Source organism: Hemiscyllium ocellatum, chromosome 3, assembly GCF_020745735.1.
Source record: "Hemiscyllium ocellatum isolate sHemOce1 chromosome 3, sHemOce1.pat.X.cur, whole genome shotgun sequence".
Classification (NCBI taxonomy): Eukaryota; Metazoa; Chordata; class Chondrichthyes; order Orectolobiformes; family Hemiscylliidae; genus Hemiscyllium; species Hemiscyllium ocellatum.
The window spans coordinates 50,256,521-50,280,859 of record NC_083403.1 but is presented as its reverse complement, the minus strand read 5'-3'; the positions used below and the strand labels follow the sequence as shown (position 1 = coordinate 50,280,859).

The 24,339-nt window shown below is 42.2% G+C and overlaps 1 protein-coding gene across 1 annotated transcript in view; it reads right to left on the bottom strand.

The window, feature by feature from the left end:
• Positions 1–7,332: 7,332 nt before the first annotated feature.
• The window catches only part of LOC132805468 (uncharacterized), a 64,170-nt gene continuing 47,163 nt past the window's right edge, over positions 7,333–24,339 (bottom strand). The window contains exons 11-14 of the mRNA XM_060820561.1: positions 17,223–17,337; positions 11,811–11,945; positions 10,841–10,966; positions 7,333–9,920 (exon numbers count right to left, since the gene is read on the bottom strand). Of these exons, the coding sequence (XP_060676544.1) occupies positions 9,796–9,920; positions 10,841–10,966; positions 11,811–11,945; positions 17,223–17,337 (501 nt within the window). The 3' untranslated portion in view covers positions 7,333–9,795. The remainder of the gene's footprint in view (positions 9,921–10,840; positions 10,967–11,810; positions 11,946–17,222; positions 17,338–24,339) is intronic.

Genomic DNA, 24,339 nt, shown 5'->3' with positions numbered 1-24,339 from the left:
ACATAAGAATGATAGCTGGAATTCAAGAGTTCAGTAATGAGGAAAGATTATACAAATTAGGCCTGTGTTCTCTGGAATTTAGAAGGGGTGATCTGATCAAAATCTTCAAGACATGAACAGGAAAAGATAAGGCACTTCCACCGTTTGGGGATTCTAGCACTAGAGAACATTGTCTGAGAATTAGGGCCAGACCATTCAGGAGAGATCTTAGGAAGCACTTCTACACACAAAAAGGGTAGTTCAGATTTGGAACTATCTTCCACAAACAGCAGTGGATTTGGGCTCAATTGTTAATTTTATATCTGGAATAGTGTTTTTTGTGAAGCAAAGATCTTGGAGGATGTGGACCGAAGGCCAGTAAAGGGAGTTAGGCCACAGATCAGTCATGATCTCATTGAATGATGGAATAGAGTCAAGGAACTGAATAGCCAATTTATGTCCCTATGTTTGTTTTCAGGATGGAAAACTGTAATTAGTGATGGGGCCACACTTATTTACAATATATATTAAGGCTGAGAAATGTGTTGCTGGAAAAGTGCAAGAAGCAGGAGAATCGATGTTTCGGGCATAAGCCCTTCTTCAGGAATGAGGAGGGTGTGCCAAGCAGACTAAGATAAAAGGTATGGAGGAGAGACTTGGGGGAGGGGTGTTGGGAATGCGAAAGGTGGAAGGAGGTTAAGGTGAGGGTGATAGGCTGGAGAGGGAGAGGGAGTGGGAGGGGAGAGGTCGGGAAGAAGATTGCAAGTCAAGAAGGCGGTGTTGAGTCAGAAGGTTGGGATTGAGATATGGTGGGGGGAGGGGAAAGGAGGAAGCTGGAGAAATCTGCATTCATCCTCTGTGGTTGGAGGGTTCCTAGGTGGAAGATGAGGCGCTCTTCCTCCAGCGTCATGTTGCCATGGTCTGGCGATGGAGGAGGCCAAGGACCTGCTTGTCCTTGGCGGAGTGGGAGGAGGAGTTAGTGCTAGATTCATTGGTGCTGGTGTCCCAATGGTTTTCTCTGAAACATTCCACAAGTAGGCGGCCTATCTCTCCAATGTAGACGAGGCCATATCAAGGTGCAGCGGATGCAGGAAATGATGTGTGTGGAGGTGCAGGTGAATTTGTGATGGATATGGAAGGATCCCTTGGGGCCTTGGAGGGAAGTGAGGGGGGAGGTGTGGGCACAAGGTTTGCATTTCTTGCCATTGACGGGGATGGTGCTGGGAGTGGAGGTTGGGTTGGTGGGGGGTGTGGACCTGATGAGGGAGTCGTGGAGGGAGTGGTCTGTCTGGAACACTGATAGGGGAGGGGAGGGAAATATATCCTTAGTGGTGAGGTCTGTTTGGAGGTGGCGGAAATGACGAAGGATGATACGATGTATCAGGAGGTTGATGGGTGGTAGGTGAGGACCAGTGGGGTTCTGACCTGGTGGTGATTGGGGGGCGGGGTTCAAGGGTGGAGGAGATGCAGTGGAGAGCATTATCATCCACGTCCAAGGGGAAATTGTGGTCTTAGAAGGAGGAGGCCATCTGGGTTTTTCGGTATTGGAATTGGCCCTCCTGGGAGCAGATGGTGATTTTGCGGGGCGGCCGGTGGGAGGAGGTCTAACCTAGGTAGCTGTGGGAGTCGGTCCGTTTATAGTAAATATCCATGTTGAGTCGGTCACCCGAGATAGAAATGGAGAGGTCTACGAAGCGGAGGGAGGAGTCTGAGACGGTCCAGGGGTAAATTTGAGGTCGGGGTGGAAGGTGTTAGTAAAGTGGATGAACTATTCAACCTCCTAGTGGGAGCACGAGGCAGCGCTGATACAATCAGTGTAGCTGCGGAAGATGGACTGTTCCACATATCCAGCATCAGCAATCCTCACTTTCTCCTAATATGTTAAGGACCTGAATGAGGAAAGTAACTGTATTTAAGCCATGTTTGTGGATGACACAAACAAGGCATGTGGTAAGCATGACTGTCTACAGAGGGATGTAGACAGATTATGCAAGTGGGCAAAATGTGGAATATTTTATGGGGATGTGGGGTTACACTTTTGGGGGAAGAACAGAGGAGCTGACTTAATTAAATGGAGAAAGTGCAGGAGGTTACAGCAGAAAGATTTGTGCTGAATCCTCATGTATAAATCACAAAAAGCTAGCAAACAAATTCAGATAATAGGAAATGGAATGTTAGACTTTATTTCAAAGGGAATGCAACTTAAAAATAGGGAAATCTTTCTAAAATTATACAAGGCATTAGTTCGACAACACCTAGAACACTGATTTCGGAAAGATGGATTAACATTTGGAATCAGTCCAAGGAAAGTTCATGAAGTTGATCTTCAGAGGGAAGGGATTTTATTATGAGGAGATGTTGGTAAGTTTGGGCCTCATTGGAGTTTAGAAGAATAAGAGATGATCTTATTGAAATATTTAAGATGATGAGGAGACTTGACAGAGTGGATATGGAAAGCTTGGTTCTCCTTGCGGCACAGTCTTGGACCTGAGTTTATAATCTCCATATTGGGGGTCGTACATATAAGGAGTTTTTTTTATGACAAATAGTCCTGAACTTGTGGAATTCGTTCCCACAGAGGTTGGACTTTTAAACATATCCCAGGCTGAGAAAGACTTTTAATCAGAAAGGGAATCGGTTATGGGGAAAAGGCAGGCGAGTGCAGTTGTAGATTATCAATCAGCCATGATCTCATTCAGTGGCAGGGCAGACATGAATGGCTCCAACTTTGCTCCAACGTCCTATGTTCTTATGCTTGAGGACACTATCCTGAGGAACTCCTCTAGAGATGCCCTGGAGCTAAGAAGATTACCCACCAACTACCATGGGCCATCTTCCTATGTAGGCATGATGTCAACAAATGACAAGTTCTTCCCAATTCCCATTGACTCCAGTTTTATCATAAAATCATGGAGTCATACAGCATGGAAACAAACGCTTCAGTCCAAGATGTCCATCCTCACCAAGTTTATCAAATTAAACTAGTCCCACTTGCCTGTATTTGGCCTATATCCCTCTAGGCCTTTCCTATTTAGGTACCTGTCTATTAAATGCAGCTACACAGTTATAATATTTATCATTTCTTCTAGCCCTCTGTGAGATAATGTTGACCCTTAGGTCCCTTTTAAATCTTTCTCCTCTCTCCTTAAAAATAGTCCACTAATTTTGAACTCCACCACCCTGGGGGAAAAGACCTTTGCAAATCACTATCAATGCCACTCAATGATTTTATAAATCCTTTAAGGTCACTCTCAAAAAAGCTCCTGTGAAAAAGTCCCAACTTATCCAGCATCTCCTTATAACTCAAACCTTCTAGTCCTGGCAATATCCTAGTAAAACTTTTCTGAAGCTGTTCCAATTTAATAACATCCTTCCTATATCTGGAAAGTATATTATATAGTATCGTATTCCAAAAGCGGCCTCACCAGCATCCTTTACAACCGCAACATGATTTCCCAACTCGTATAATCCATAGTCTGAGCAATGAAGGCAAAAGGTGTTAAATGCCTTCTTAACCAACCTGTTAACCAACAAACAACTTTCGAATAACTATGTACGTGAACCACTAGGTCTCTGTTTGACAACAGACGCCAGGACCCTTCCTGATGAAGGGCTTATGCTTGAAATGTTGATTCTCCTGCTCCTTGGATGCTGCCTGACCTGCTGTGGTTTTCTAGCACCACACCCCCGACCCTACCATTAACAGTCTCAGTCCTGCCCCTGTTCATCTTACCAAAATACAACACCTCACATTTATTCAAATTAAGCTCCATCTGCCACTCCTCAGTTCATTTGGCCCATTTGATCAAGATCTTTTGTAATCTTAGATAACCTTTTTTAATATTCACTATTCAATTCTAGTGTCATCTACAAATTTTCTTACCATACCTCCTAAATTCTCATACGAATAGTTTATATAAATGACAAACAGCAGTGGATCCAGTACCAATCCCTAGTAAAGACCACTGGTCACAGGCCGGTAGTCCATGTGATCTAACTTTACTTCTCAGTGTACCATGCTGAACCTTGTCAAAGATTTTTTAAAGTCCGTGCAGACACGGTCCTTTGCTCTGTCCTCATCTATCTTTTTGGTTATGTTCTGAAAAATGTCAATCCAGTTTGAGATACAATTTCCTATGCACAAAGCTATGCTGACTATTCCTAACTAGTCCTTGCCTCCCTAAATGCATGTAAATCCTATCACTCAGAATTCCCTTCAACAACTTACCCACCACTGACATTAGACCCAAGATCCCACACTGGGAACATACTGTGCCCTTGCCACCCTCAGTGCTTCCTCCAAGCAGTGTCCAACATGGAGAAGCACTGATTAAAGAGCTGAGGCTACAGTATGTGGTAATCAGGAAGTTTCTTTGCCCAATCTGACCCAATACTATGCAAATTCATGGGATCCAGAAACAATGCTGAGGACTCAGGGCAACTCCTTCCCAGCTGTACACCACTGTATCAGCAACTCTGCTGTGCCTGTCCTGCCCAGGGATAGAGATTGGTGGTGTCTTGGACATTGCAAGGTAAGGTATTATTCTGTGAGTACATGGGACAGCTCTCCCAATATAGCCATTAGACCCCAGATGTTGGTAAGGAGAACTTTGCAGGTTGACGAGGTTGGATTTGTTGTCACCATTTCTGACATCCACGTAGATCTGGGTGATCTATCCATTTTCGATCCTTTGTTCAGATATTGTAGAGCTTGTTAGAGCTCTGAAATTAATCATTTAAGCATCAACTGTATTGCACATTGTCAGGCTAAGGCTGGCAGATTTCATGCAAAAGGACATTCATGAAGAAGATGGCTTTTTATGACAATTGATACATTGTTGGTATTAGACTAGCTTTTCAGAGCAGATTTTGTTAAATTCAAATTTCACTAATGCTGTGGTGGGATTCAGTCACTGCACTTCTGGATTACTAGGCCAGTGACATTACCACTGCCACCACTTCCCCTACAATTAACAGCAAACAGCTTGACAGTTGACAATAATGCCTACCGCAAATCCAAAAACCAAGTAAATCATGTGGAGAACTGCACCCAGAACCCAGCTGTACCCAGAGGGGCAGCAGAAAGGGCAGGAGAACAATACTGGTGAGAGATTCAATAGTGATGGGCATAGATGGGCTTTTCTATAACACAGATGTGAGTCCAGAACGTTGTGCTGACTCCCTGGGACCAGGGTCAAGAATATAACTGAATGGTTGCTGGGCTTTCTGAAGTCAGTGATTGTGGTTCACATTGGCATAAACAACATGGGTACAAAGAGGGTGGAGGTCCTGCACCAAGAATTAAGGAAGTAGATACAACCTTTTCAATCTGCTATCTCGTGGTTGCTCCCAGTGCCATGGGCTTGAGAATATAGGATAGGCAGCTAGAACAGATAAATGTACGGCTAAAGAGTTGTGGCAGGAGAGAGGCTTTAGATTCCTGGATGAATGGGTTCGTTTCTGGGGAAAGTCTGACAGGTTGAACCTGAGGGGAGGGAATGGTACTGTAGCTAGTTTTAGGGAACAAAGCAAGGCAAGCGGTATATGTGCTAAATGTCACTAATGTTCTTTAGGGAAGAAAATCTGCCATCCTCAACTGGTCTGGCCTACATGCGATTCTAGAACCACAGCAATACAACTGACACTCAACAGCTCCTGTCCCTGCTCCCCTCCATATTCCTGATGAAGAGCTTATGCCTGAAACATCAACTCTCCTGCTGCTTAGATGCTGCCTGACCTGCTGTGCTTTTCCAGTTCCATGCTTTTCAAATCTGCCCTCTGAAAGGCCAACCAAGCCACTCAGTTATATCAATCCTTGTGAAGTCTCAAAGAAATGAAACCAGATGACCACCCACCACTGAACTAGGACCAGAGAAAATAAGCGCAGAGAAGGCCCTGATGCCCCTGCAAGTCTTCCTTCCTAACATTTGGGGGCTAGTATTGGGAGAGCTGTCTCACAGCCTAGTCAAGCACCAGGCAGACATAGTCATACTCATGGAATCATACTTTTTGGACAATGTCTCAGTCATCACCATTGCCATGTCTACATATGTCCTGTCACACTAGCAGGACAGACTCAGCAGAGGTGGCAACACAGTGGTGTACAGTTGGGAGGGAGTTGCTCTAGGAGTCCTCAACATTGACTCGATCCCATGAAGTCTCATGGTTCAGGTTAAACATAGGTAAGGAAACCTCCTGCTGATTACCACATACTATCCTCCCTCTGTATTGAATAACACTTAGAGGGAGCACTGAGGAATGCAAGGGCCCAAAATATACTCTGGGTGGAGGATTTCAATGTCTACCAAGGATGGCTTGGTAGCAGCACTACTAATCAAGCTGGTCAGGTCCTAAAGGACATAACTGCTTGACTGGATCTGTAGCAGGTGGTGAGGGAACCAAGAGGGAAAAACATACTTGACCTTACCCTGACCAATCTGCAAATTACTGATGCTCCTATCCATGATCGTATCGGTAAGAGTGATGACTGCCTAGTCCTTGTGGAGATGAAGTCCTGCCTTCACATTATGAATAACCTCCATCGTGTTGTGTGGCACTGTCACTGTGCTAAATGGGACTGACTTCGAACAGATCTAGCAACTAAAGACTGGACATCCATGAGGCACTGTGGACCATCAACAGCAGCGGAATTATATTCCAGCACAATCTGCCACCTCGTGGCCTGGCATATCCCCCAATCAAACATTGCTATCAGTCAGGGAATTAACCCTGGTTTCATGGAGAGTACAGGAGGGCATGCCAGGAGCAATGCCAGAACCTGGTGAAGCTACGAAATAGGATTACAGATATGTCAAACAGCAAGTGATAGACAGAGGTAAGCAATCTGACAACCAACATTCAGGTCTAAGCTCTGCAGTCCTGCCACATCCAGTCATGAGTGGTGGTGGACAATTAAAGAACTCACTGGAGGAGGAGGCTCCACAAATATCTCCATACTCATTGGTGGAGGAGCTCAACACATAAGCTTAGTCTTGCACTAAGCATTCACAGTAATCTTCAGCCAGATGTGCTAAGTGGATGATCTATCCAGGCCTCCTCCACTGCTCCCCAGCATCACAGACACCAGTTTTCAGTCAATTTGATTCACTCCATGTGTTATCAAGAAAGAATTGGAAGCATTGGATACTCCAAAGGCTATGGAGCCTGATAATATTCTTACAATCGTTGTTAGAGGCAAGATAGTGCTGAGAAATGGTGCCGTGGTGAGGCAAGGGGCTCGAGGCTGGGTGATCACTTTGTCCTGATGTTGGTCTCTGTGTCAGGGTGGATAAGCATTTAAGAGGGCCAGTATTGTTAAACTTTTAACTTTATTTATTTATTTTTCCACTTATTTCTGTGCTTTAAGATGGCGACAGCAAGTGGCAACATTATACACATTTTTTACAGTATTTGTAACAATTAGACATGACAAGCACTAAATCAATAAGGCTTATGTTCCAGAAGGTGCCACTTCCCTGGCCAAGCTCTTCTATTATAGTCACAACACAGACATCTACCCGACAATGTGGAAAATTGCCCAGGTATGTCTTTTATACAAAAAAGCATGGCAAATCCAACCCAGTCAAATATTGCCTCATCAGTCTCTTCTCAATCATCAGTAAGCGATGGAACTTTAGTCAACAGTGCTATCAAGCCGCAAATGCTCAGCATTAACCTACCCAGTGATACCCAGTTTGGATTCCACCAGGGCTACTCAGCTCCTGACCTCATTAAAGCCTTGGTACAAATGTGGACAAAAGATCTTGAATTCTAGAGGTGAGGTGAGAGTGACAGCCCTTGACATTAAGGCTGCATTCGTGAATGGCAGCAAGGAACCCTCACAAAACTGGAATCAACAGGAATTTAGGGGGCCAACTCTCTTGTAGTCATACTAGAGGTCATACCTGGCTCATTAGAAGCTGGCTGTGGTTGTTGGAGGTAAGTCATCTCAGCTCCAGGACATTGCTGCAAGAGTTCTTCAGGGTAGTGTCCTAGGCCTAACTATCTTCAGCTGCTTCATCAACAACCTTCCCTCAATCATAAGGGCAGTAGTGGGGATGTTCAACATCATTCTCAACTCCTCAGATATTGAAGTAGTCCATGTTCAAACACAGCAAGATCTGGACAATATCCAGGCTTGGGCCCACAAGTGGCTAGTAACACTTGCACGACACAAAAGCCAGGCAATGACCATCTCCAATGAGAGACAATCTAACCACTGCCCCTTGACATTCAATGGTGTTACCATCAGTGACTTTCCCACTATCAACATCCTTGGGGTGGCCACTGATTAGAAACTCACCTGGACTTGCCACATAAATACAGTAACTAAAAGGGCTGGTTAGAGGCTAGCAAATTCAACAATGAGTAATTCCCCTCCTGAGTCCCAAAGCCTGTCCATCTACCAGGCACAAATCAGAAGTGTGATGGAATACCCCTCACTTGCTTGGATGAGTGCAACAACACTAACACCATCCAGGACAATGCTGCCTACTTAATTGGCATCACACCCACAAATAACCACTCCATTTACTCCAAATAACCAGTGTCTCTGATTTGCAAGGTGCACTAAAGAAATCCACCAAAGATGCTTCGCACCTTCCAAACTCATGACCACTTCTATCTAGAAGGACAAGAACAGCAAACACATGGGAATACCACCACCTACACCACCTTCCCCTTCAAGCCACTCACTCACCTTGGAAATATATCATTGTTCTTTCACTGTCATTGGGTCACAATCCTGGAATTCCCTCCCTAAATGCATTGTGGTGCCACCTATAGCACAGAGACTGTAGCGATTCAAGAAGGCAGCTCACCACCATCACTTTCGCATGGGCAACTAGGGACAGCCTATCAATGCTGGCCAGATATGCACAGACTACAAATGGATTTTAAAAAACTTGGGTGAAAGAGTTTCTATAGCCCAATTTGGAATGGAGCAATGGCACAAACACCACAATCTGCAATAAGCGCAAGTAACATGGACTAATAACAGCAAGGATACTAAAAGTTCTTCTCTGCCTCTCTCAATCTTAGAAACAAGTACAGTTGTAAAATAAAAACCACTTGGAGAAACCAGTGTTCACTGAGAGGTAAGGGTTATCTGCCACTTTGGGACTCATCAGGAAACAGAACAACAGCTGCATAAAACTGACTCAGGTATTAGATTAGATTAGATTACTTACAGTGTGGAAACAGGCCCTTCGGCCCAACAAGTCCACATTTGGCGGCACGGTGGCACAGTGGTTAGCACTGCTGTCTCACAGCGCCTGAGACCCGGGTTCAATTCCCGACTCAGGCGACTGACTGTGTGGAGTTTGCACGTTCTCCCCGTGTCTGCGTGGGTTTCCTCCGGGTGCATGATATGCCGGTCAGGTATCATGCTCCCACTGCAAGGACTGTCGAAAACCTGGAATTGGAACTGCCTTTACTTTCCTGGCTGAATGGAAACAATCCACCAGTCCACCCCCTCAAAACCTTTATTCTCCAGGTTTGTGTGTATGCATTTGATGTCACATTTTCTTATTTTTCTTGTGTTTGAGAGGGAGTAAAACTCTATTCGTTTTCACTCAAGAAAACTTTGGGAATTGCCTTTCCTTAATTTTTGATCTGGTTCACAAAGTTTAATTGAAGCATAATAGTGACGTGCTGAAAAAAGAAACAAAAAATATTTGTGGCGACTGACAGAGGGGGGTTAAAGAAAGGGCACATCACCCCTCTCCTGGTCATGACAAATGTACTTTGCTTTTCTTGTGTTTAGTTTTGACCACCCTGATACTCAGTTCTTAGGTGTCATCATCAGTTATCTCGCATTTAGTTTTCCACTTTCTGGTATAAAACAGCTTGAAGTAGGTCTTGTATTTCTGTTGTTTGCTGAGAAACATTGTTGAGTTGCTCTATCAACTGCCTCTCACTGAACACTGCTGCAAAATGAGAATCTGAAAAAAAAACACAATGTTCCAGTTACCAAAGGGTATTTCAAGGTAACATGTAGAGTTGATTGAGCAAACGATGTGATTTTACAGGGGTGACCAGTCAGAAAAAGCAAGTCCGCAAGTGAGACAGAGGGGGGAGTCATGTCTGCAAGGGAGCAGGTAGCTTACCAGGAGAGATGAGAATGGGCCGCTAGAAAGGGGAAGGGAGAGAAACAAGTGCCTGCTTTGGAAGGAAGGTGGAAGAAGCCAGCAGCTGCAAAGGGGTCTGGATAACTGATTGCCTGAGTAACTCTAAATTGAAATGGGATTAGAGTATACAGAACGACAGTCAGTCAGTCATCCAGAGAGTCAGTCTGTATACTCTAATCCCATTTCAATTTTTCATCTAAATACTTACTAAATGCTGTAATGGATCCTGCCTCTATCATTGTTTAAGGCAGTGAGTTCCTGATACCCACCTCTCTCTGGATGATCTGATTTGAAAAATAAGAAGTCCTGAGGGAAATTCATTTGGTGGATGCTGAAAGGTTCTTTCCCTTGTGGAAGAGATTAGAACAAGGGGACACAATGTAATATTAAAGATCTTTCCACTTTAGGTGAAATTTACTCAGAGTTGTGAGTGTGTGGAATTCTCTTTACCGAAAAGCAGCAGAGGCAGCATTGTTTAAAGCAAGGGCAAGAGAGGCAAAGGTTATTGGGGGAGTAAGCAGCAAAGTGGAACTGAGGTCACAGTCACAATCTTATTAAATGGCATATCAGGATCAAGGGTCAAAGGGCTTACAGATTACCTACACTCAGTCACATCTGAATGAATGAAAAATGATCATTCTTCAGCATAATGAATAAATAAACCAGGGAATTTGCAAATACTTTGGAAAACTGAAAAAAATTCTCTCAGAAACGAGAAAAAAAGATTTGTTTACCTTTTCTGAGATTCCGTATAGTTAAAAGGCCCAGATGTTGAAATCTAATTTCCTGGTGTTTGAGAAAACGTAAGACGTAACCAACAATCTCCCTGATGTGTGGTCTCAACATCAGGGTAAACATTTCTGTAATGGAGACAATCACATTACTGCCTGACCTCTGTTCTATATGTAATTATTTGCCACTAAAGTGTTTTACATGCTTGCAAACATTAAATTATATGTATTTAGATTTTGTTCAGCTGAGAAAAATCGATCCCGTTATTAAAACTTCATTTCTGGATGAAAAGCTGTGAGCGTTATAAACTTGTTGAAAGACGCATGTTTCTTTCCCCTTGAATGAATTGGTATGGTAATTTGGATTACGTACATTTGGAATTGCAATTGTCAAGACCAGAGAAATACAAAGGTTTTCAACTCCAAAGTTCTTTACTGACACACCATCTGAAAAATGGCCAGGTATGGTCTGCTCAGAACAGTATACTTTTTGATTATGACTGTTTCAAACTTGTTCAGCATTCTACTTGCTGTACTGATTGGTTTCCATAATCATTGCAAAACATTACATAACTCTAACAAAACAACTCTACGTAACACAGAGAAAGAAGAATAATTATGGTTCCCTGCTTTGCAAAGGATTATTTTTCTTTTTGGAAGAAAAAGTTATTTTTAGTCAAGTGTGTCATTCTGGCGTTTGGATCACACAAGAGAATTTGGAGTCAAACCACGGCTCAGCTTGCATGTGTACTCGATCTCAAAACCTTGCTCAGAAAATGATGAAGTAATGTTCCCGATCCTCTAATGAAATAGTATTATGTTATTAGCTTGATACCTAAAGGACATACCCAATTACATTTTCTTCTCAAAACAAATATATGTCTTCTACAAAAAAAAAGAACTTTCATAAAAAGTGACAAGGTAAGTTCATACATAAATTTAGCAAAGTATAAGTCTTTATTTCACATTTTACCATCTTGCCCAAGTTGGCTGATTATGTAAGCAGCCTGGAAGGAAAGGTCGATATTTCCAGACTGACTTGAGAGCATCAACAGGTGAGCTGCTATATTTGCATCTGATTCTTGTATTATGTGTGTTCTTATTATTTCTAGAAAAAAATAGAAATTCATTTAACGAGGTCAGTAACTAAGTTCAATACCTTGTAACATCCACAATCAGACCTTACACCTAAAAGAGTAGACTTTGGATCTATATGGACTTCAGTGAGGCATTCGACAAGGTTCCCCATGGGAGACTGGTTAGCAAGGTTAGATCTCACGGAATACAGGGAGAACTAGCCATTTGGATACAGAACTGGCTCAAAGGTAGAAGACAGGGTGGTGGTGGAGGGTTGTTTTTCAGACTGGAGGCCTGTGACCAGTGGAATGCCACAAGGATTGGGGCTGGGTCCTCTACTTTTTGTCATTTACATGACTGATTTGAATGTGAGTATAAGAGGTATAGTTAGTAAGTTTGCAGATGACACCAAAATTGGAGGTGTAATGGACAGTGAAGGTTATCTCAGATTACAACAGGATCTTGATCAGATGGACAAATGGGCTGAGAAGTGGCTGATAGAGTTTAATTTAGATAAATGTGAGGTGCTGCATTTTGGGAAAGCAAATCTTAGCAGGACTTATAACACTTAATGTAAGGTCCTAGGGAGTGTTGCTGAACAAAGAGACTTGGAGTGCAGGTTCATAGCTCCTTGAAAGTGGAGTTGCAAGTAGAGAGAATAGAGAAGAAGGCATTTGATATGCTTTCCTTTATCAGTCAAAAGTATTGAGTACAAGAGTTAGGAGGCCATGTTGCAGTTTTACAGGACATTGGTTAGACCACTGTTGGAATATTGCTTGCAATTCTGGTCTCGTTCCTATCGGAAAGAGGTTGTGATACTTGAAAGGGTTCAGAAGGGATTTACAAGGATGTTGCCAGGGTTGGAGGATTTAAGCTATAGGGAGAGGCTGAACAGGCTGGGGCTGTTTTCCTTGGAGCGTCAGAGGCTGAGGGGTGACCTTATTGAGGTTTATGAGGGATATGGGTAGGATAAGTAGACAAAGTCTTTTCCCTGGGGTGGGGGAGTCCAGAACTAGAGGGCATAGGTTTCGGGTGAGAGGGGAAAGATACAAAAGAGACCTAAGGGGCGATGTTTTCACAGACAGTGGTATGTGTACAGAATGAGCTAGTACAATTGCGACATTTGAAAGGCATCTGGTTGGGTATATGAATAGGAAGAGTTTGGAGGGATATGGGCCGGGTGCTGGCAGGTGGGACTAGATTGGGTTGGGATATCTGGTTAGCATGGACGGGTTGGACCGAAGAGTCTGTTTCTGTGCTGTACATCAATATGACTCAATGACTATAACTCTACCTTGAAAGGGCAGCTCCTAATTTTACAGCAGTGCCTGCTAGTTCTGGACTCGGCCACAACAGAAAGCAGCTTTTTCATGTTCACCTTGTAAGGACCATTCAGGATCTTATATATTCAATCAAGGCACTTCCTCTCTTATAAACTCCAGTGAAACAAGTCTAGCTAATCCAAACTAACTTCATAAGACAGGCCATTCATTCAAGATATCATATCTAACCAATCTCCCTTAAACTGCCTCAAATGCATTTACTTCCCTTCTTGAGAAGAAAACTATACACAGTAGTCAGGTTGTGGTCTCACCAGTGCACTGTAAAACTGAAGTGTAACAACTCTACTGTTACGTTTAATACCACTCATTGTAAAGGACAGCACTCATAGAAAAGGGTGGCATTCCATTATCCTTCTTGACTACATACTGCACCGGCATATTAACCACTGCATCATCCATCCACCAGAACCACTAAATACCACTGCATCTCAATTCTGCAACATTTAAGTCATACTCTGCTTTTCTATTTTTCCTGTTAACAATTTCATATTTTCCCACATTATACTCCAGCTGCTAGATTATTGCTAACTCACTCAACCTCTCTACATCCAACTGTAACTTTGTCTTCTTCACAGCATAATTTCCTACCAGTTTTGGTGTCAGCTATGAATTTAACTAACATGCTTCACTCCCCTCATCGAAGTCATCAATGTAAAATGTGAAAGGTCGAGGTTCCAGCACAGACCCCTGCAGAATTGCACCTCCACATCCTGCCAGCCAGCCAATCTGTGTTAATATTCTACTCCCTACATCATGTGCCTTACAGTCTGCAATAACTTTGATGTGGCACCGTATAAAATGACTTCTTCAAATAAAAGTCTTGTGTATCTATAGACTTCCTCTTGTCCAAGAGCATGTTACTTCTTCAATCAACTGCAATCAATTTGATGAAACCATGCTGACTCTTCTCCATTAGCTTGAGTTTTTCCAAATTCACAGCTATAATCCTGTTCATGATTGGGAACGTGTTAGAATCAATGAAAGATGGCAAGCTAAATGACCTATAGTCTCCCGTTTCCTGCCTCCTTCCTTGAATAAAGGAATTATATTTGCTACTTTTCACTCCAATCTTTGCTGAATCTAGAGAACTTAAAAAAATTTAACACCAAAGCAATAACTACCTCATGAGCAACCTCTTTTAAAATCCTACAATGAAGTCCATCAGAACCTAGAGACTTATCTGTCAATTTGCTTAGTACCACTTCTTACATAAGTGTAACTTTTCTAAGTTTTTCTCTCCACTCCTGCTTTTACAGCTATAGCAAATATAGAAGCAAAGTACTTGTTCTTTTCATCCACTATGTCCTTATTATCTACTATTAATTCCCCATTCTCATCTTCTACAGGATCAACTTTCAATACCTATTCTGTTCCTTTTTAGATACTGAGAAACTCATATACAGTCATTTCATTATGGAGTCATACTGTATGGAAACAGTCCCTTCAGTCCAACTCATCCATGTCAGCCAGGTTTACCAAACTAAACCTTTTGCCTGTGTTTGGCCCACATCTCTAAATCTTTTCTATTCATGTACCTGTCCAAAGGTCTTGTAAATGTGCAACTAAACCTGCATCTCCCACTTCCTCTGGCAGTTCATTCCATATGCACCCCACCTTGTGAAAAAGTTGCCCCTCAGGTCCCTTTTAAATCTTTCCCCTCAAACCTACGTCCTCTAGTTTTGAACTCCCCTACCCCAGGTTGCAATTCAACCTTTACATTCCTACCTGTCTTTCTCTTACACTTTCATTTTTTATTTCCTGATTAACCTTTTAATTATTTTTTATTATTTTTTGTGTTCTATCCAACCATCTGACATGTCACTTACTTTTACATAGTTCCATGTTTTTCTCCTCAAGTTTACTGCACAGATGGTGGGTGCTCCCTTTAGACTATTTCTTTATAGTAGGAATGTATTTGTTTTGGGTTTGCTGAAATGTATGCTTAAAATATTTGTCACTCTGTATCTTTGTTGACCTATATCCTAGTCTAGTACTTTGCTGCACCATCTCCAGTTTCTGAATGTCCTTCTAAATGTAGTAACCACAATAGTACATAATACTTTTGTACAAACTCAGAATCATTTGTTGTTTTGTTCAGTTTGTTTCTACACCAGAAACCACCTCTCCTATAATGTGAATTGTACAATACAAATACTGTTTAAAATTCTTCCCCAATTCATTATAAAAGATTATAAAATTATAAAACCTTAAATATGTATAGTGTTTTTTGTGGACATTGGCTACACACTAAGATACAGCTTCCCAATCATGGGTCATAAGCTCTCATGGGTTATCTGATGAAATACTGGAGTTGCAACTCCTATCCTGGTAATGGCAGGGCCAGAATGGGACAGGACCCAAGACACTGGAAGTAGAGATGCTCAACATCGTACTGTGTGCTCTCACAATGGAGATCCTGCCTCCAATTTGGCAATTCCCAGTTTTACCAACAGAACATTAGTTATAAATGAAGTGCAGAGATGATGGGCTGAATAGCCTCCTTCTGTGCTGTAACTTTTCTATTAGAAGGAGCAGAGTGTGAAACACAAACAGGAAACTTGAACTTAGCAGGCCCGCTTGAAATTAGTGCTTAGTTTAAATCAAAGCCATTTTCACTGATCCAAGGACCTTAACCTGCAGTGTGGAGAATCACAATTTATTGGATTAGACATAAATGGTCTTGAAGTGGCCTGTTTAAGTGTCAAGATCTGAAGTGATTTAACTCCCTAGTCCCTTAAAAATAGAAACAAAGACAATTGTAGCTTGGCATTACAGTAGAAGACATAGTTGCTTGAGTGCATTGATTGATAGGTCATTGCTGATCATTTCCACAAATCTTGTAATGAAGGCTTGGCTGAGCTCTAAAAGTCCCCAAAGCCACATCAATGGGTTACTTCATGTTGATAGTTTTAGGAGGCTAGTACGTAACTAATAGTTTTTGACGTGGTTACTGATTAGAATTATTTTTAAAGACAGATTAATTGCTTAGAAGAATTTAAAGTGTTTGAAAATTCTTCATGAATGAAAGTCTTTTTTTCAATCAAGTATATATAGATGAGAACTTGCTTAGGGTATTAAGAGTTTTTACATCTCCACATGAATTCTATGAGTGGTTATGGAAGTGACAGTGAGAGAAGCAAGGTGAATACCAGAGAAATCACAGAATCCCTACAATGCGGAAAGAAGCCATTTGGTCCATTGGGTCTGCACTAAACCTCCAAAGTACCCCCTACCTTTGTGTTGACCATGGCTAATCCAACTAGCCTGCAAATCCCTGGACACTATAATTTAGCAGGGCTAAGCCACCTAACCTGTACATCTTTGGACTGTGGGAGGAAACTAGAGCACCTAGAGGAAGCCCACGCAATCACATGGAGAACACACAAGCTCCACACAGACAGACCCCCAAAGGTGGAATCAAATCTGGGTCCCTGAGACAGCAGTGCTAACCACTGAGCCACCATGCCGATCTGACTTTTACAAAGAAAAACCAAAAGAACTGCAGATGCTGTAAATCAGAAACAAAAACAGAAATTGCTGGAAAAGCTCAGCATGTCTGGCAACACCTGTGAACAGAAATCAAAGTTAACGTTTCGGATCCGGTGATCCTTCCTCAGAACCCGGACCTGCAACGTTAACTCTGATTTCTCTTCACAGATGTTGCCAGACCTGCTGAACCTTTCCAGCAACTTCTATTTTTGTTTCTATTGGTTGAATTCCTAAAGAACTGAGTTAGGCCTAATAAACAGCCCATCTCTGTACCATCCCACCTCCTTGGTTGTCTTAGGAAGGTGTGACCCAATTTCATCCCACTGCCACCTCCCTGAAATGCTGAGTGAGGCCTTTTGAAAGCTGACATATATTTCCTGCCTCAGATCCCCAGAATCAGAAAGAAAATGAAAGTATTGTTGACTATCACCTACTCATTACATCATTGTAGAGTAGTAATGAATGAATATTGTTACCATTATTTGTGAGCTGAGCAATGCAAGCTGTGACGTACAGCAAAGATTCATCATGAATTGTGAGGAGCCCAAAGACCTGAAGCAGGACCACAACACATCGACTGTCAATAATATCCTGAAATGCAAATCAAAATGAGTTTCTAATGAAGCAAAATCCAAAACTACAATGAAAGCTTGTTTTGACCTTTTAAATTAAGCATTTCGCAGGTTTTTCTTGAAATGAGGAAGTTAAACAGACAGCCGTTCACAGAGAAAGGAGTCAGAGGATACCTTTGCACTCCTCAGTAATCCTGGTATCAGAAGAAAAGGGTTCCGCACCCAAGTGCAAAGAGGGTGGTTTGTGATCTGCTGTGGAATTGTGACAAAGCACATTCAGGTTTGTGCTCCTCTGACAATGGAACATCATTGGACAATCGATAGACCAATAGCGATGGGGAACAATGATTCATTTCTAGGGATAAGGATGTTATGAGGAAAAGTGTGGCAACAGCAGAAGTGCCATGACTTGTGAAGGGATTTGTGAATATGGTTTTGAGGGAGTGAAGGAAGAGCTTCTACCCCCATCCGTCCTAGTAAATGGTAGGATTGAGGGAGCATAGGGAAATATGGCTAGTTGAATGAAACAAGGTCAAGGGAAGTAAGAAGAATAGAATATTAGAATACAGAATGGTTAAAGCACAAAAGGTAGGATATTGTGTTCATTCTGTACCCCTACAAGAGCAACTCAGCCAGTTCCACACTATCTTCTGCATTTTTTTTGTTAAGGTGCTTATTCAATTCCCTTTTGAAAACTCCAGTTGAGTTTGCATCAGCCAAGCTTGGGTAATGACTTTACATCTTAACTAATCCCTGGCATTACAAAAAATCCTCAAATCATCATTGGCAACTTTGCTCATTATCTTGAACGTGTGCTGTTTGATACTCCTCCCCTCTGTCAAAGGGAACAGTCTCTCTCAACCAACTCTCTCTACCTCTCATGATTTTGAACAATCTTTATAAAATCTCTCAAATCTAGTTTCTTCATCAGGTTTCAGCAACTAATTTATGCAAGTTCAGACCCTGAATTCTGGAACCATTCGTGTGCATCATTTCTGCACCCTCTTTAAAACCTTCACATCTTCTTAAGCTATGGTTCCTAGAATTAGAGACAATACTCCAACTGAAGCAGAAACAAAATGTATAAAAGGTCATTCTAACTTGTTTGCTTTTGTATTCTATGCCCTTATTTACGTCACCACAGTCTTATTTGCTTACTCTTCGGAGGGTTGGTGTGGACTCGTTGGGCCAAATGGCCTGTTTCCACATGGTAGGGATTCTAAGATTCTCAAACTGCTATGTGACTTTCGTAGTCATGATTTGGAGATGCCGGTGTTGGACTGGGGTGTCCACCTGATGAAGGAGCATCGCTCCGAAAGCTAGTGTGCTTCCAATTAAACCTGTTGGACTATAACCTAGTGTTGTGTGATTTTTAACTATGTGACTTTCAACTTTATGTCGATATACACTTCCAGGTCCCTCTGTTTCTCACAGACTCATAGACATTTACAGTACAAAAGAAAGGCGTTCAGCCCAATTTCCCCTCCTGCTGACAAAGATCTGACTGCACTAATCTCATTTTCCTTGAATTGTTTTCCCAGCTGCGTGAAAGTTGGTGCAGCAATCAGTGTGCGCGGAAACGTGGAACAGTTGCCAGGGGTGGGGGCTATGCTAACACAAATGAAGTAATACAAATTAAATGCCACAAGACTTTCTCACTGAACCACCCTGTCAGGCATGAATTCCAGGCTTCCATCACCCTCTGAATTCTTTCCGCTTCTTGTTTGGAATTGTATCCTTTATTACTTTGCCATGTTCTCTCTGCCATGATGTACCAATTCACACTTCTCGGTTTATTTCATCCACCATGAATCCACACATTCCACTAGCTGGGCTTTGTTCATGAGTGAATGAACATTCTGCAGTGACAGAGAGAGAAACCTGCACAAATAAGGTTTGTGGTCAAGTACATAAATAGATAAGATTATGTGGAGGGTTAAAAGGGAGAAGACAGAAGAACAGCATGGTCACAAATGGATGTTGAGACATACTGCATCATCACTGACACTGAAATTCATTCACTGCGAAAGCTGTAAGACAGGTCTTTTCAGTACAGAAATCCCATTTGACAAATATGGTAACTAAAGTTTTTTAGAAGAGAAATGAGAGATAGAGGAGAAATGAGAGGTAGAAGAGAGTGAGATGAACAAGAAGACGTCAGAAAAGAAGGAGAAATGATCAAAGTGCAGCTGAGTGATGAAAACCATGTACTTATGATGGCTTTGATGAAACAAGTGGTGAAATTTTTAGAAACACTTATAGAAATATGGCTCTTTCAAAGCCCTTTACATAAGTTCCAGGCTGCTAATACAATAATCCATAAAGAAGTTATAAATAGCAGGGGTCTTATTCACGACTGAGCCAATATTCTGCAAAGTAAATAAAACTGAAAATCAATGGTTCATATCTGCTATGTTCAGCACTTGTTTCATCAAAGCCATCACAAGTATGCTGATCACTAAACTGCATCTTGACCATTTCACTTACTTTTCTGATGCCTTCTTGTTCATGTCTGCTATATTCAGTAATTCCATTCCTGATTTTCACTTTATCAATATTCTGCAAGTTTTTTTTACATTAATTCACTGTTATATTAATGCAGGTTGGGCTGATATTTACTGCCCATTTCTAATGGGCACCAATGCCGTGTGCTAGCCAGGGTAGAAATGAAAGAATAGGCAAGATGAACACGTGACTTGAGGGATGGTGTAGGAGGGAGGAGTTCAGATCTGTGGGACATTGGGACCGGTTCTGGGGAAGGTGAGACTATTACAAACTGGACGGTCTACACCTGAACCAGACTGCAACTAATGTCCTTGGTGGACCTTTTGCTACTGTTGTTGGGAGGTTTTAAACTAATCTGGCATGGGGTTGGAAACCAGAAGAGAAGACTACTAGACAGTGAGGTGGAACTGGAGACTGTAAGGATCACAAAGTTAACATTACCAAGGGGAAGAGTAGGCAGAGAGTAGATATACACAAAAGAACTGGCAGCCTGAAGTGCATATAATTTAATGCAAGGAGTATAGTGGGTAAGGCAGATGAACTTAGGGCCTGGATTGGTGCCTGGGAGTATGACGTTATTGCAATCACGGAGACTTGGTTGAAGGAAGAGCATGAGTGGCAACTAGATGTTCCAGAATATAGATGCTTCAGACAGGACAGGGAGGGAAGTAAAAGGAGGGGAGGAGTTGCATTGCTGGTCAGGGATAGTGCTAAAGGAGGACACTATGGAAGGCTTGAGCAGTGAGGCATTATGGGTGAAGCTGAGAAATAAGAAGGGAGTTACATGGTTGGGGCTATATTACAGGCCTCCCAACAGTGAGCGTGAGGTAGAAGAACCAATAGGTGAACAGATTATGGAAAGATGTAGAAGCAACAGGGTGGTAGTGATGGGAGATTTTAATTTTCTCAACATTGACTGGGATATACTTAGTGTCAGAAGTCTGGATGGGACAGAATTTGTAAGCATCCAGGAAAGTTTTCTACAGCAGTATGTCAATGGTTCAACTAGGAAAGGGGCCATATTGGACCTGGTATTGGGGAATGAGCCAGAAGCTGCAGTGGGGGATTTCTTTGAGAATAGTGACCACAATTCTGTAAGTTTTGGAATACTCGTAGACAAAGATGAGAGTGGTCCTCACGGATGATTATTAAACTGGGCCAAGGCTAATTATATCAAAATTAGACAGGAGCTGGGAAATGTGGATTGGAGCTGAAAAAGTGTTGCTGGAAAAGTGCAGCAGGTCAGGCAGCATCCAAGAAGCAGGAGAATCGGCGTTTCGGGCATGACCCCTTCTTCAGGAAGCGGGCCTTGGATGAATATCGGGAGAGTGGGACCAATCTTAAATGAGAATTCAAGCGGGCTAAAAGGGGTCATGAAGTGGGTTGGGGGAGCAGAATTAGGGAGAATCCCTGACCTTTTATTCTTATATAAGAAGCCAGTGGGTAACCAGAGAAAGGCTTTGTCCACTAAAAGATAAGGAAGGAAGGTTGTGTGTCGAACCTGAGAAAATAGGTGAGATTCTCAATTACTTTTCATCAGTGTTCACTGAGGAGAGGGACATGATGAATGCTGAGATTACAGATAGAAGTTGGTTTACTCTGGATCACGTTGACATAAGGAGGGAAGATGTATTGGGTAGGCTAAAGGATATTAAGGTGGACAAGTCCCTAGGACCGGATGTGATCTATCTCAGATTGCTGAGGGAGGCGAGAGAGGAAGTAACTGGGGCCCTGACAGATATCTTCACAGCATCTTTAAACACAGGTGAGGTGCCGGAGGCCTGGAGGGTTGCTCATGTTGTCCCCCTGTACAAGAAGGGTAGTAGGAATATTCCAGGTAACTACAGACCAGTGAGCCTGATGTCACTGGTGGGAAAGTTGCTGGAGAAGGTATTGAGGGATAGAATCTATTTATATTTGGAAGAGAATAGGATTATCAATAATAGGCAATATGGTTTTGTGAGCAAAATCGTGCCAACTTAATAGGGTTTTTTGTGGAACTGACCAAGTTGATAGATGAAGGAAGGGCTGTAGATGTCATACACATGGACTTTAAGTAAGATGTTTGAAAAGGTTCCCCATGGTAAACTAATGGAGAAAGTGAAGTCACATGGTGTGCAGGGTGTTCCAGCTAAGTAGATAAAGAACTGGTAGAATAACAGGAGACAGAGAGTAATAGTTGAAGGGAGTTTCTCGAATTGGAGAAAGGTGACCAGTGGTGTTCCACAGGGATCAGTGCTGAGGCCGCTGTTGTTTGTGATATGCATAAATGATCTGGAGGAGGACACTGTTGGTCTGATCAGTAAGCGTGCAGATGACATGAAGATTGGTGGAGTAGCAGAAAGCACAGGGGACTGTCAAAGAATACAGGAGAATATAGATAGACTGAAGAGTTGGGCAGAGAAGTGGCAGATAGAGTTCAATCCAGGCAAATGTGAGGTGATGTATTTTGGGAAGTCTAATTCTAAAGCAAACTATACTGTAAATGAAAGAGCCTTGGAAAAAGTTGATGAGCAGAGAGGTCTGGGGGTTCAGGTCCATTGTACCCTGAAGATGGCTGCACAAGTGGGTAGAGTGGTCAAGAAGGCATATGGTCTGCTTGCCTTCATCAGACGGGGTATTGAGTATAAGAGCTGGCAGGTCATGTTAAAATTGTACATGACATTGGTTCAGCCGCACTCAGAATACTGTGTACGGTTCTGGTCGCCACATTGCCAAAAGGATGTGGATGCTCTGGAGAGGGTGTAGAGAAGGTTTACGAGGATGTTGCCTGGTATGGAAGGTGCTAGCTATGAAGAGAGGTTGAGTAGGTTAGGATTGTTCTCATTAGATAAAAAAAGGAGATTGAGGCGGGACCTGATTGAGGTCTACAAAATCATGAAGGGTAAAAACAGGGTAGGTAGAGATAAGCTTTTTTTCCCAGGATAAAGGATTCAATAACGAGAGGTCATGCGTTCAAGGTGAGAGGTGAAAAGTTTAAGGGGGATGTATGCGGCAAGTATTCTACACAGAGGGTGGCAGGTGCCTGGAACACGTTGCCAGTAGAGGCAGCATGGAAGATTCACTTAATGTGCGTCTGGACAGATGCGTGAGTAAGTGGGGAGCAGAGGGATACAGATCCTTAGGAATTGGACAACAGGTTTAGACAATAGATTTGGATCTGCTCAGGCTTGGAGGGCTGAAGGGCCTGTTCCTGGGCTGTAAACTTTCTTTGTTCTTGTTCTAGTTGCCGAGAGGGCAGTTAGAAGTCAACTACATTGCTCTGGGTGTGCAGTTACAAGTAAGCCACCAGTTACTTTCCCTAAAAGATATTAGTCAACCAATTCCACCTTCAGCCATGGCAGGATTTGAACCCAGGTCCCAGAACCATACCTGGGTGTCTGGATTAATAGTCTAACAACAAAACCACTTGGCCATCCCCTCCTTTGGACATGATGAGCAATAACGTTTTTTCGAATTGAAGTGAATGAAGCATTTCAGTGTTACAATATCCTTTACGTTTGAAGTATATTACTGCCACATAGGCAAATTGACTTTTTACTATATTGTACTCACTTTTTACAGTCCTCTATTGTCTGTACATTCATAAACAAAATCAGAAATTGCTAGAGGTCTGGCAGCATCGGTAGAGAACAAGCAGAGTTCACGTTTTGGGACCGGTGACCCTTCTTCAGATTTAACTCTGCTTTCTCTCCACAGATGCTGCCAGACCTGAGTTTTTCCCAACAATTTCTGTTTTTGCTTCAGCGTCTGCAGTTCTTTGGGGTTTTTTTTGATCTGTAAGGCTTTTGTCACTTTGGTTTTTAAAAAAAAGTTCAGAAAAATGCTGGTTTAGTCAAAATAATGAATATTATCTGCCAGATTTTGGGGTCAGTAGCTGACTTCAAAGAAAGTTATCTATTAATTCTAGCAATCACTATGACAGTGGCTCCTATTTTCCTGATGATTTTTTAAATATGGCACCAAGTCATGGGGATTTCCAGCAGCAATGCAAGATGAACAACCAATCATGTTAATGTATTAAACAAACCAGAAAATGTACACCAGTCATTTTACTTTTAAGCTAAAACTTCAGAAAACGATATAACTGATTTGTACTTAGATCAGTTTAGATTCTCAGATAAACTTTAGGAAGAAATTTGCGGCATGTTTTTATTATAATGGATAAATGTGACATGCTACAATTTTAAAATTAGTTTTTCAAGGCTAATGAGAATGTTTATCAATAATCGTTCAGTTAATATGCATTGAAAACACAGGTACGCCTCATTCAACAAGGTGTAACATTTTCAGGATTCTTATAGACTGTGGTGCATCAACAGAGCACCCTCTGCAGAAAAGTACAAACAGTGGCAGCAACCTCCATGTTATTCTATGTATGTGTAGACTCCTGAAATTCATGCCAGTTTCAATGAATTAATGAAGACAAACCATTGGTAGCTTCCTTATCAATACCACTGCCAACTCTGGGTGATCATTTTCCATTTCTTTTCTAAGCTCATTGCCTGCTTCGCAA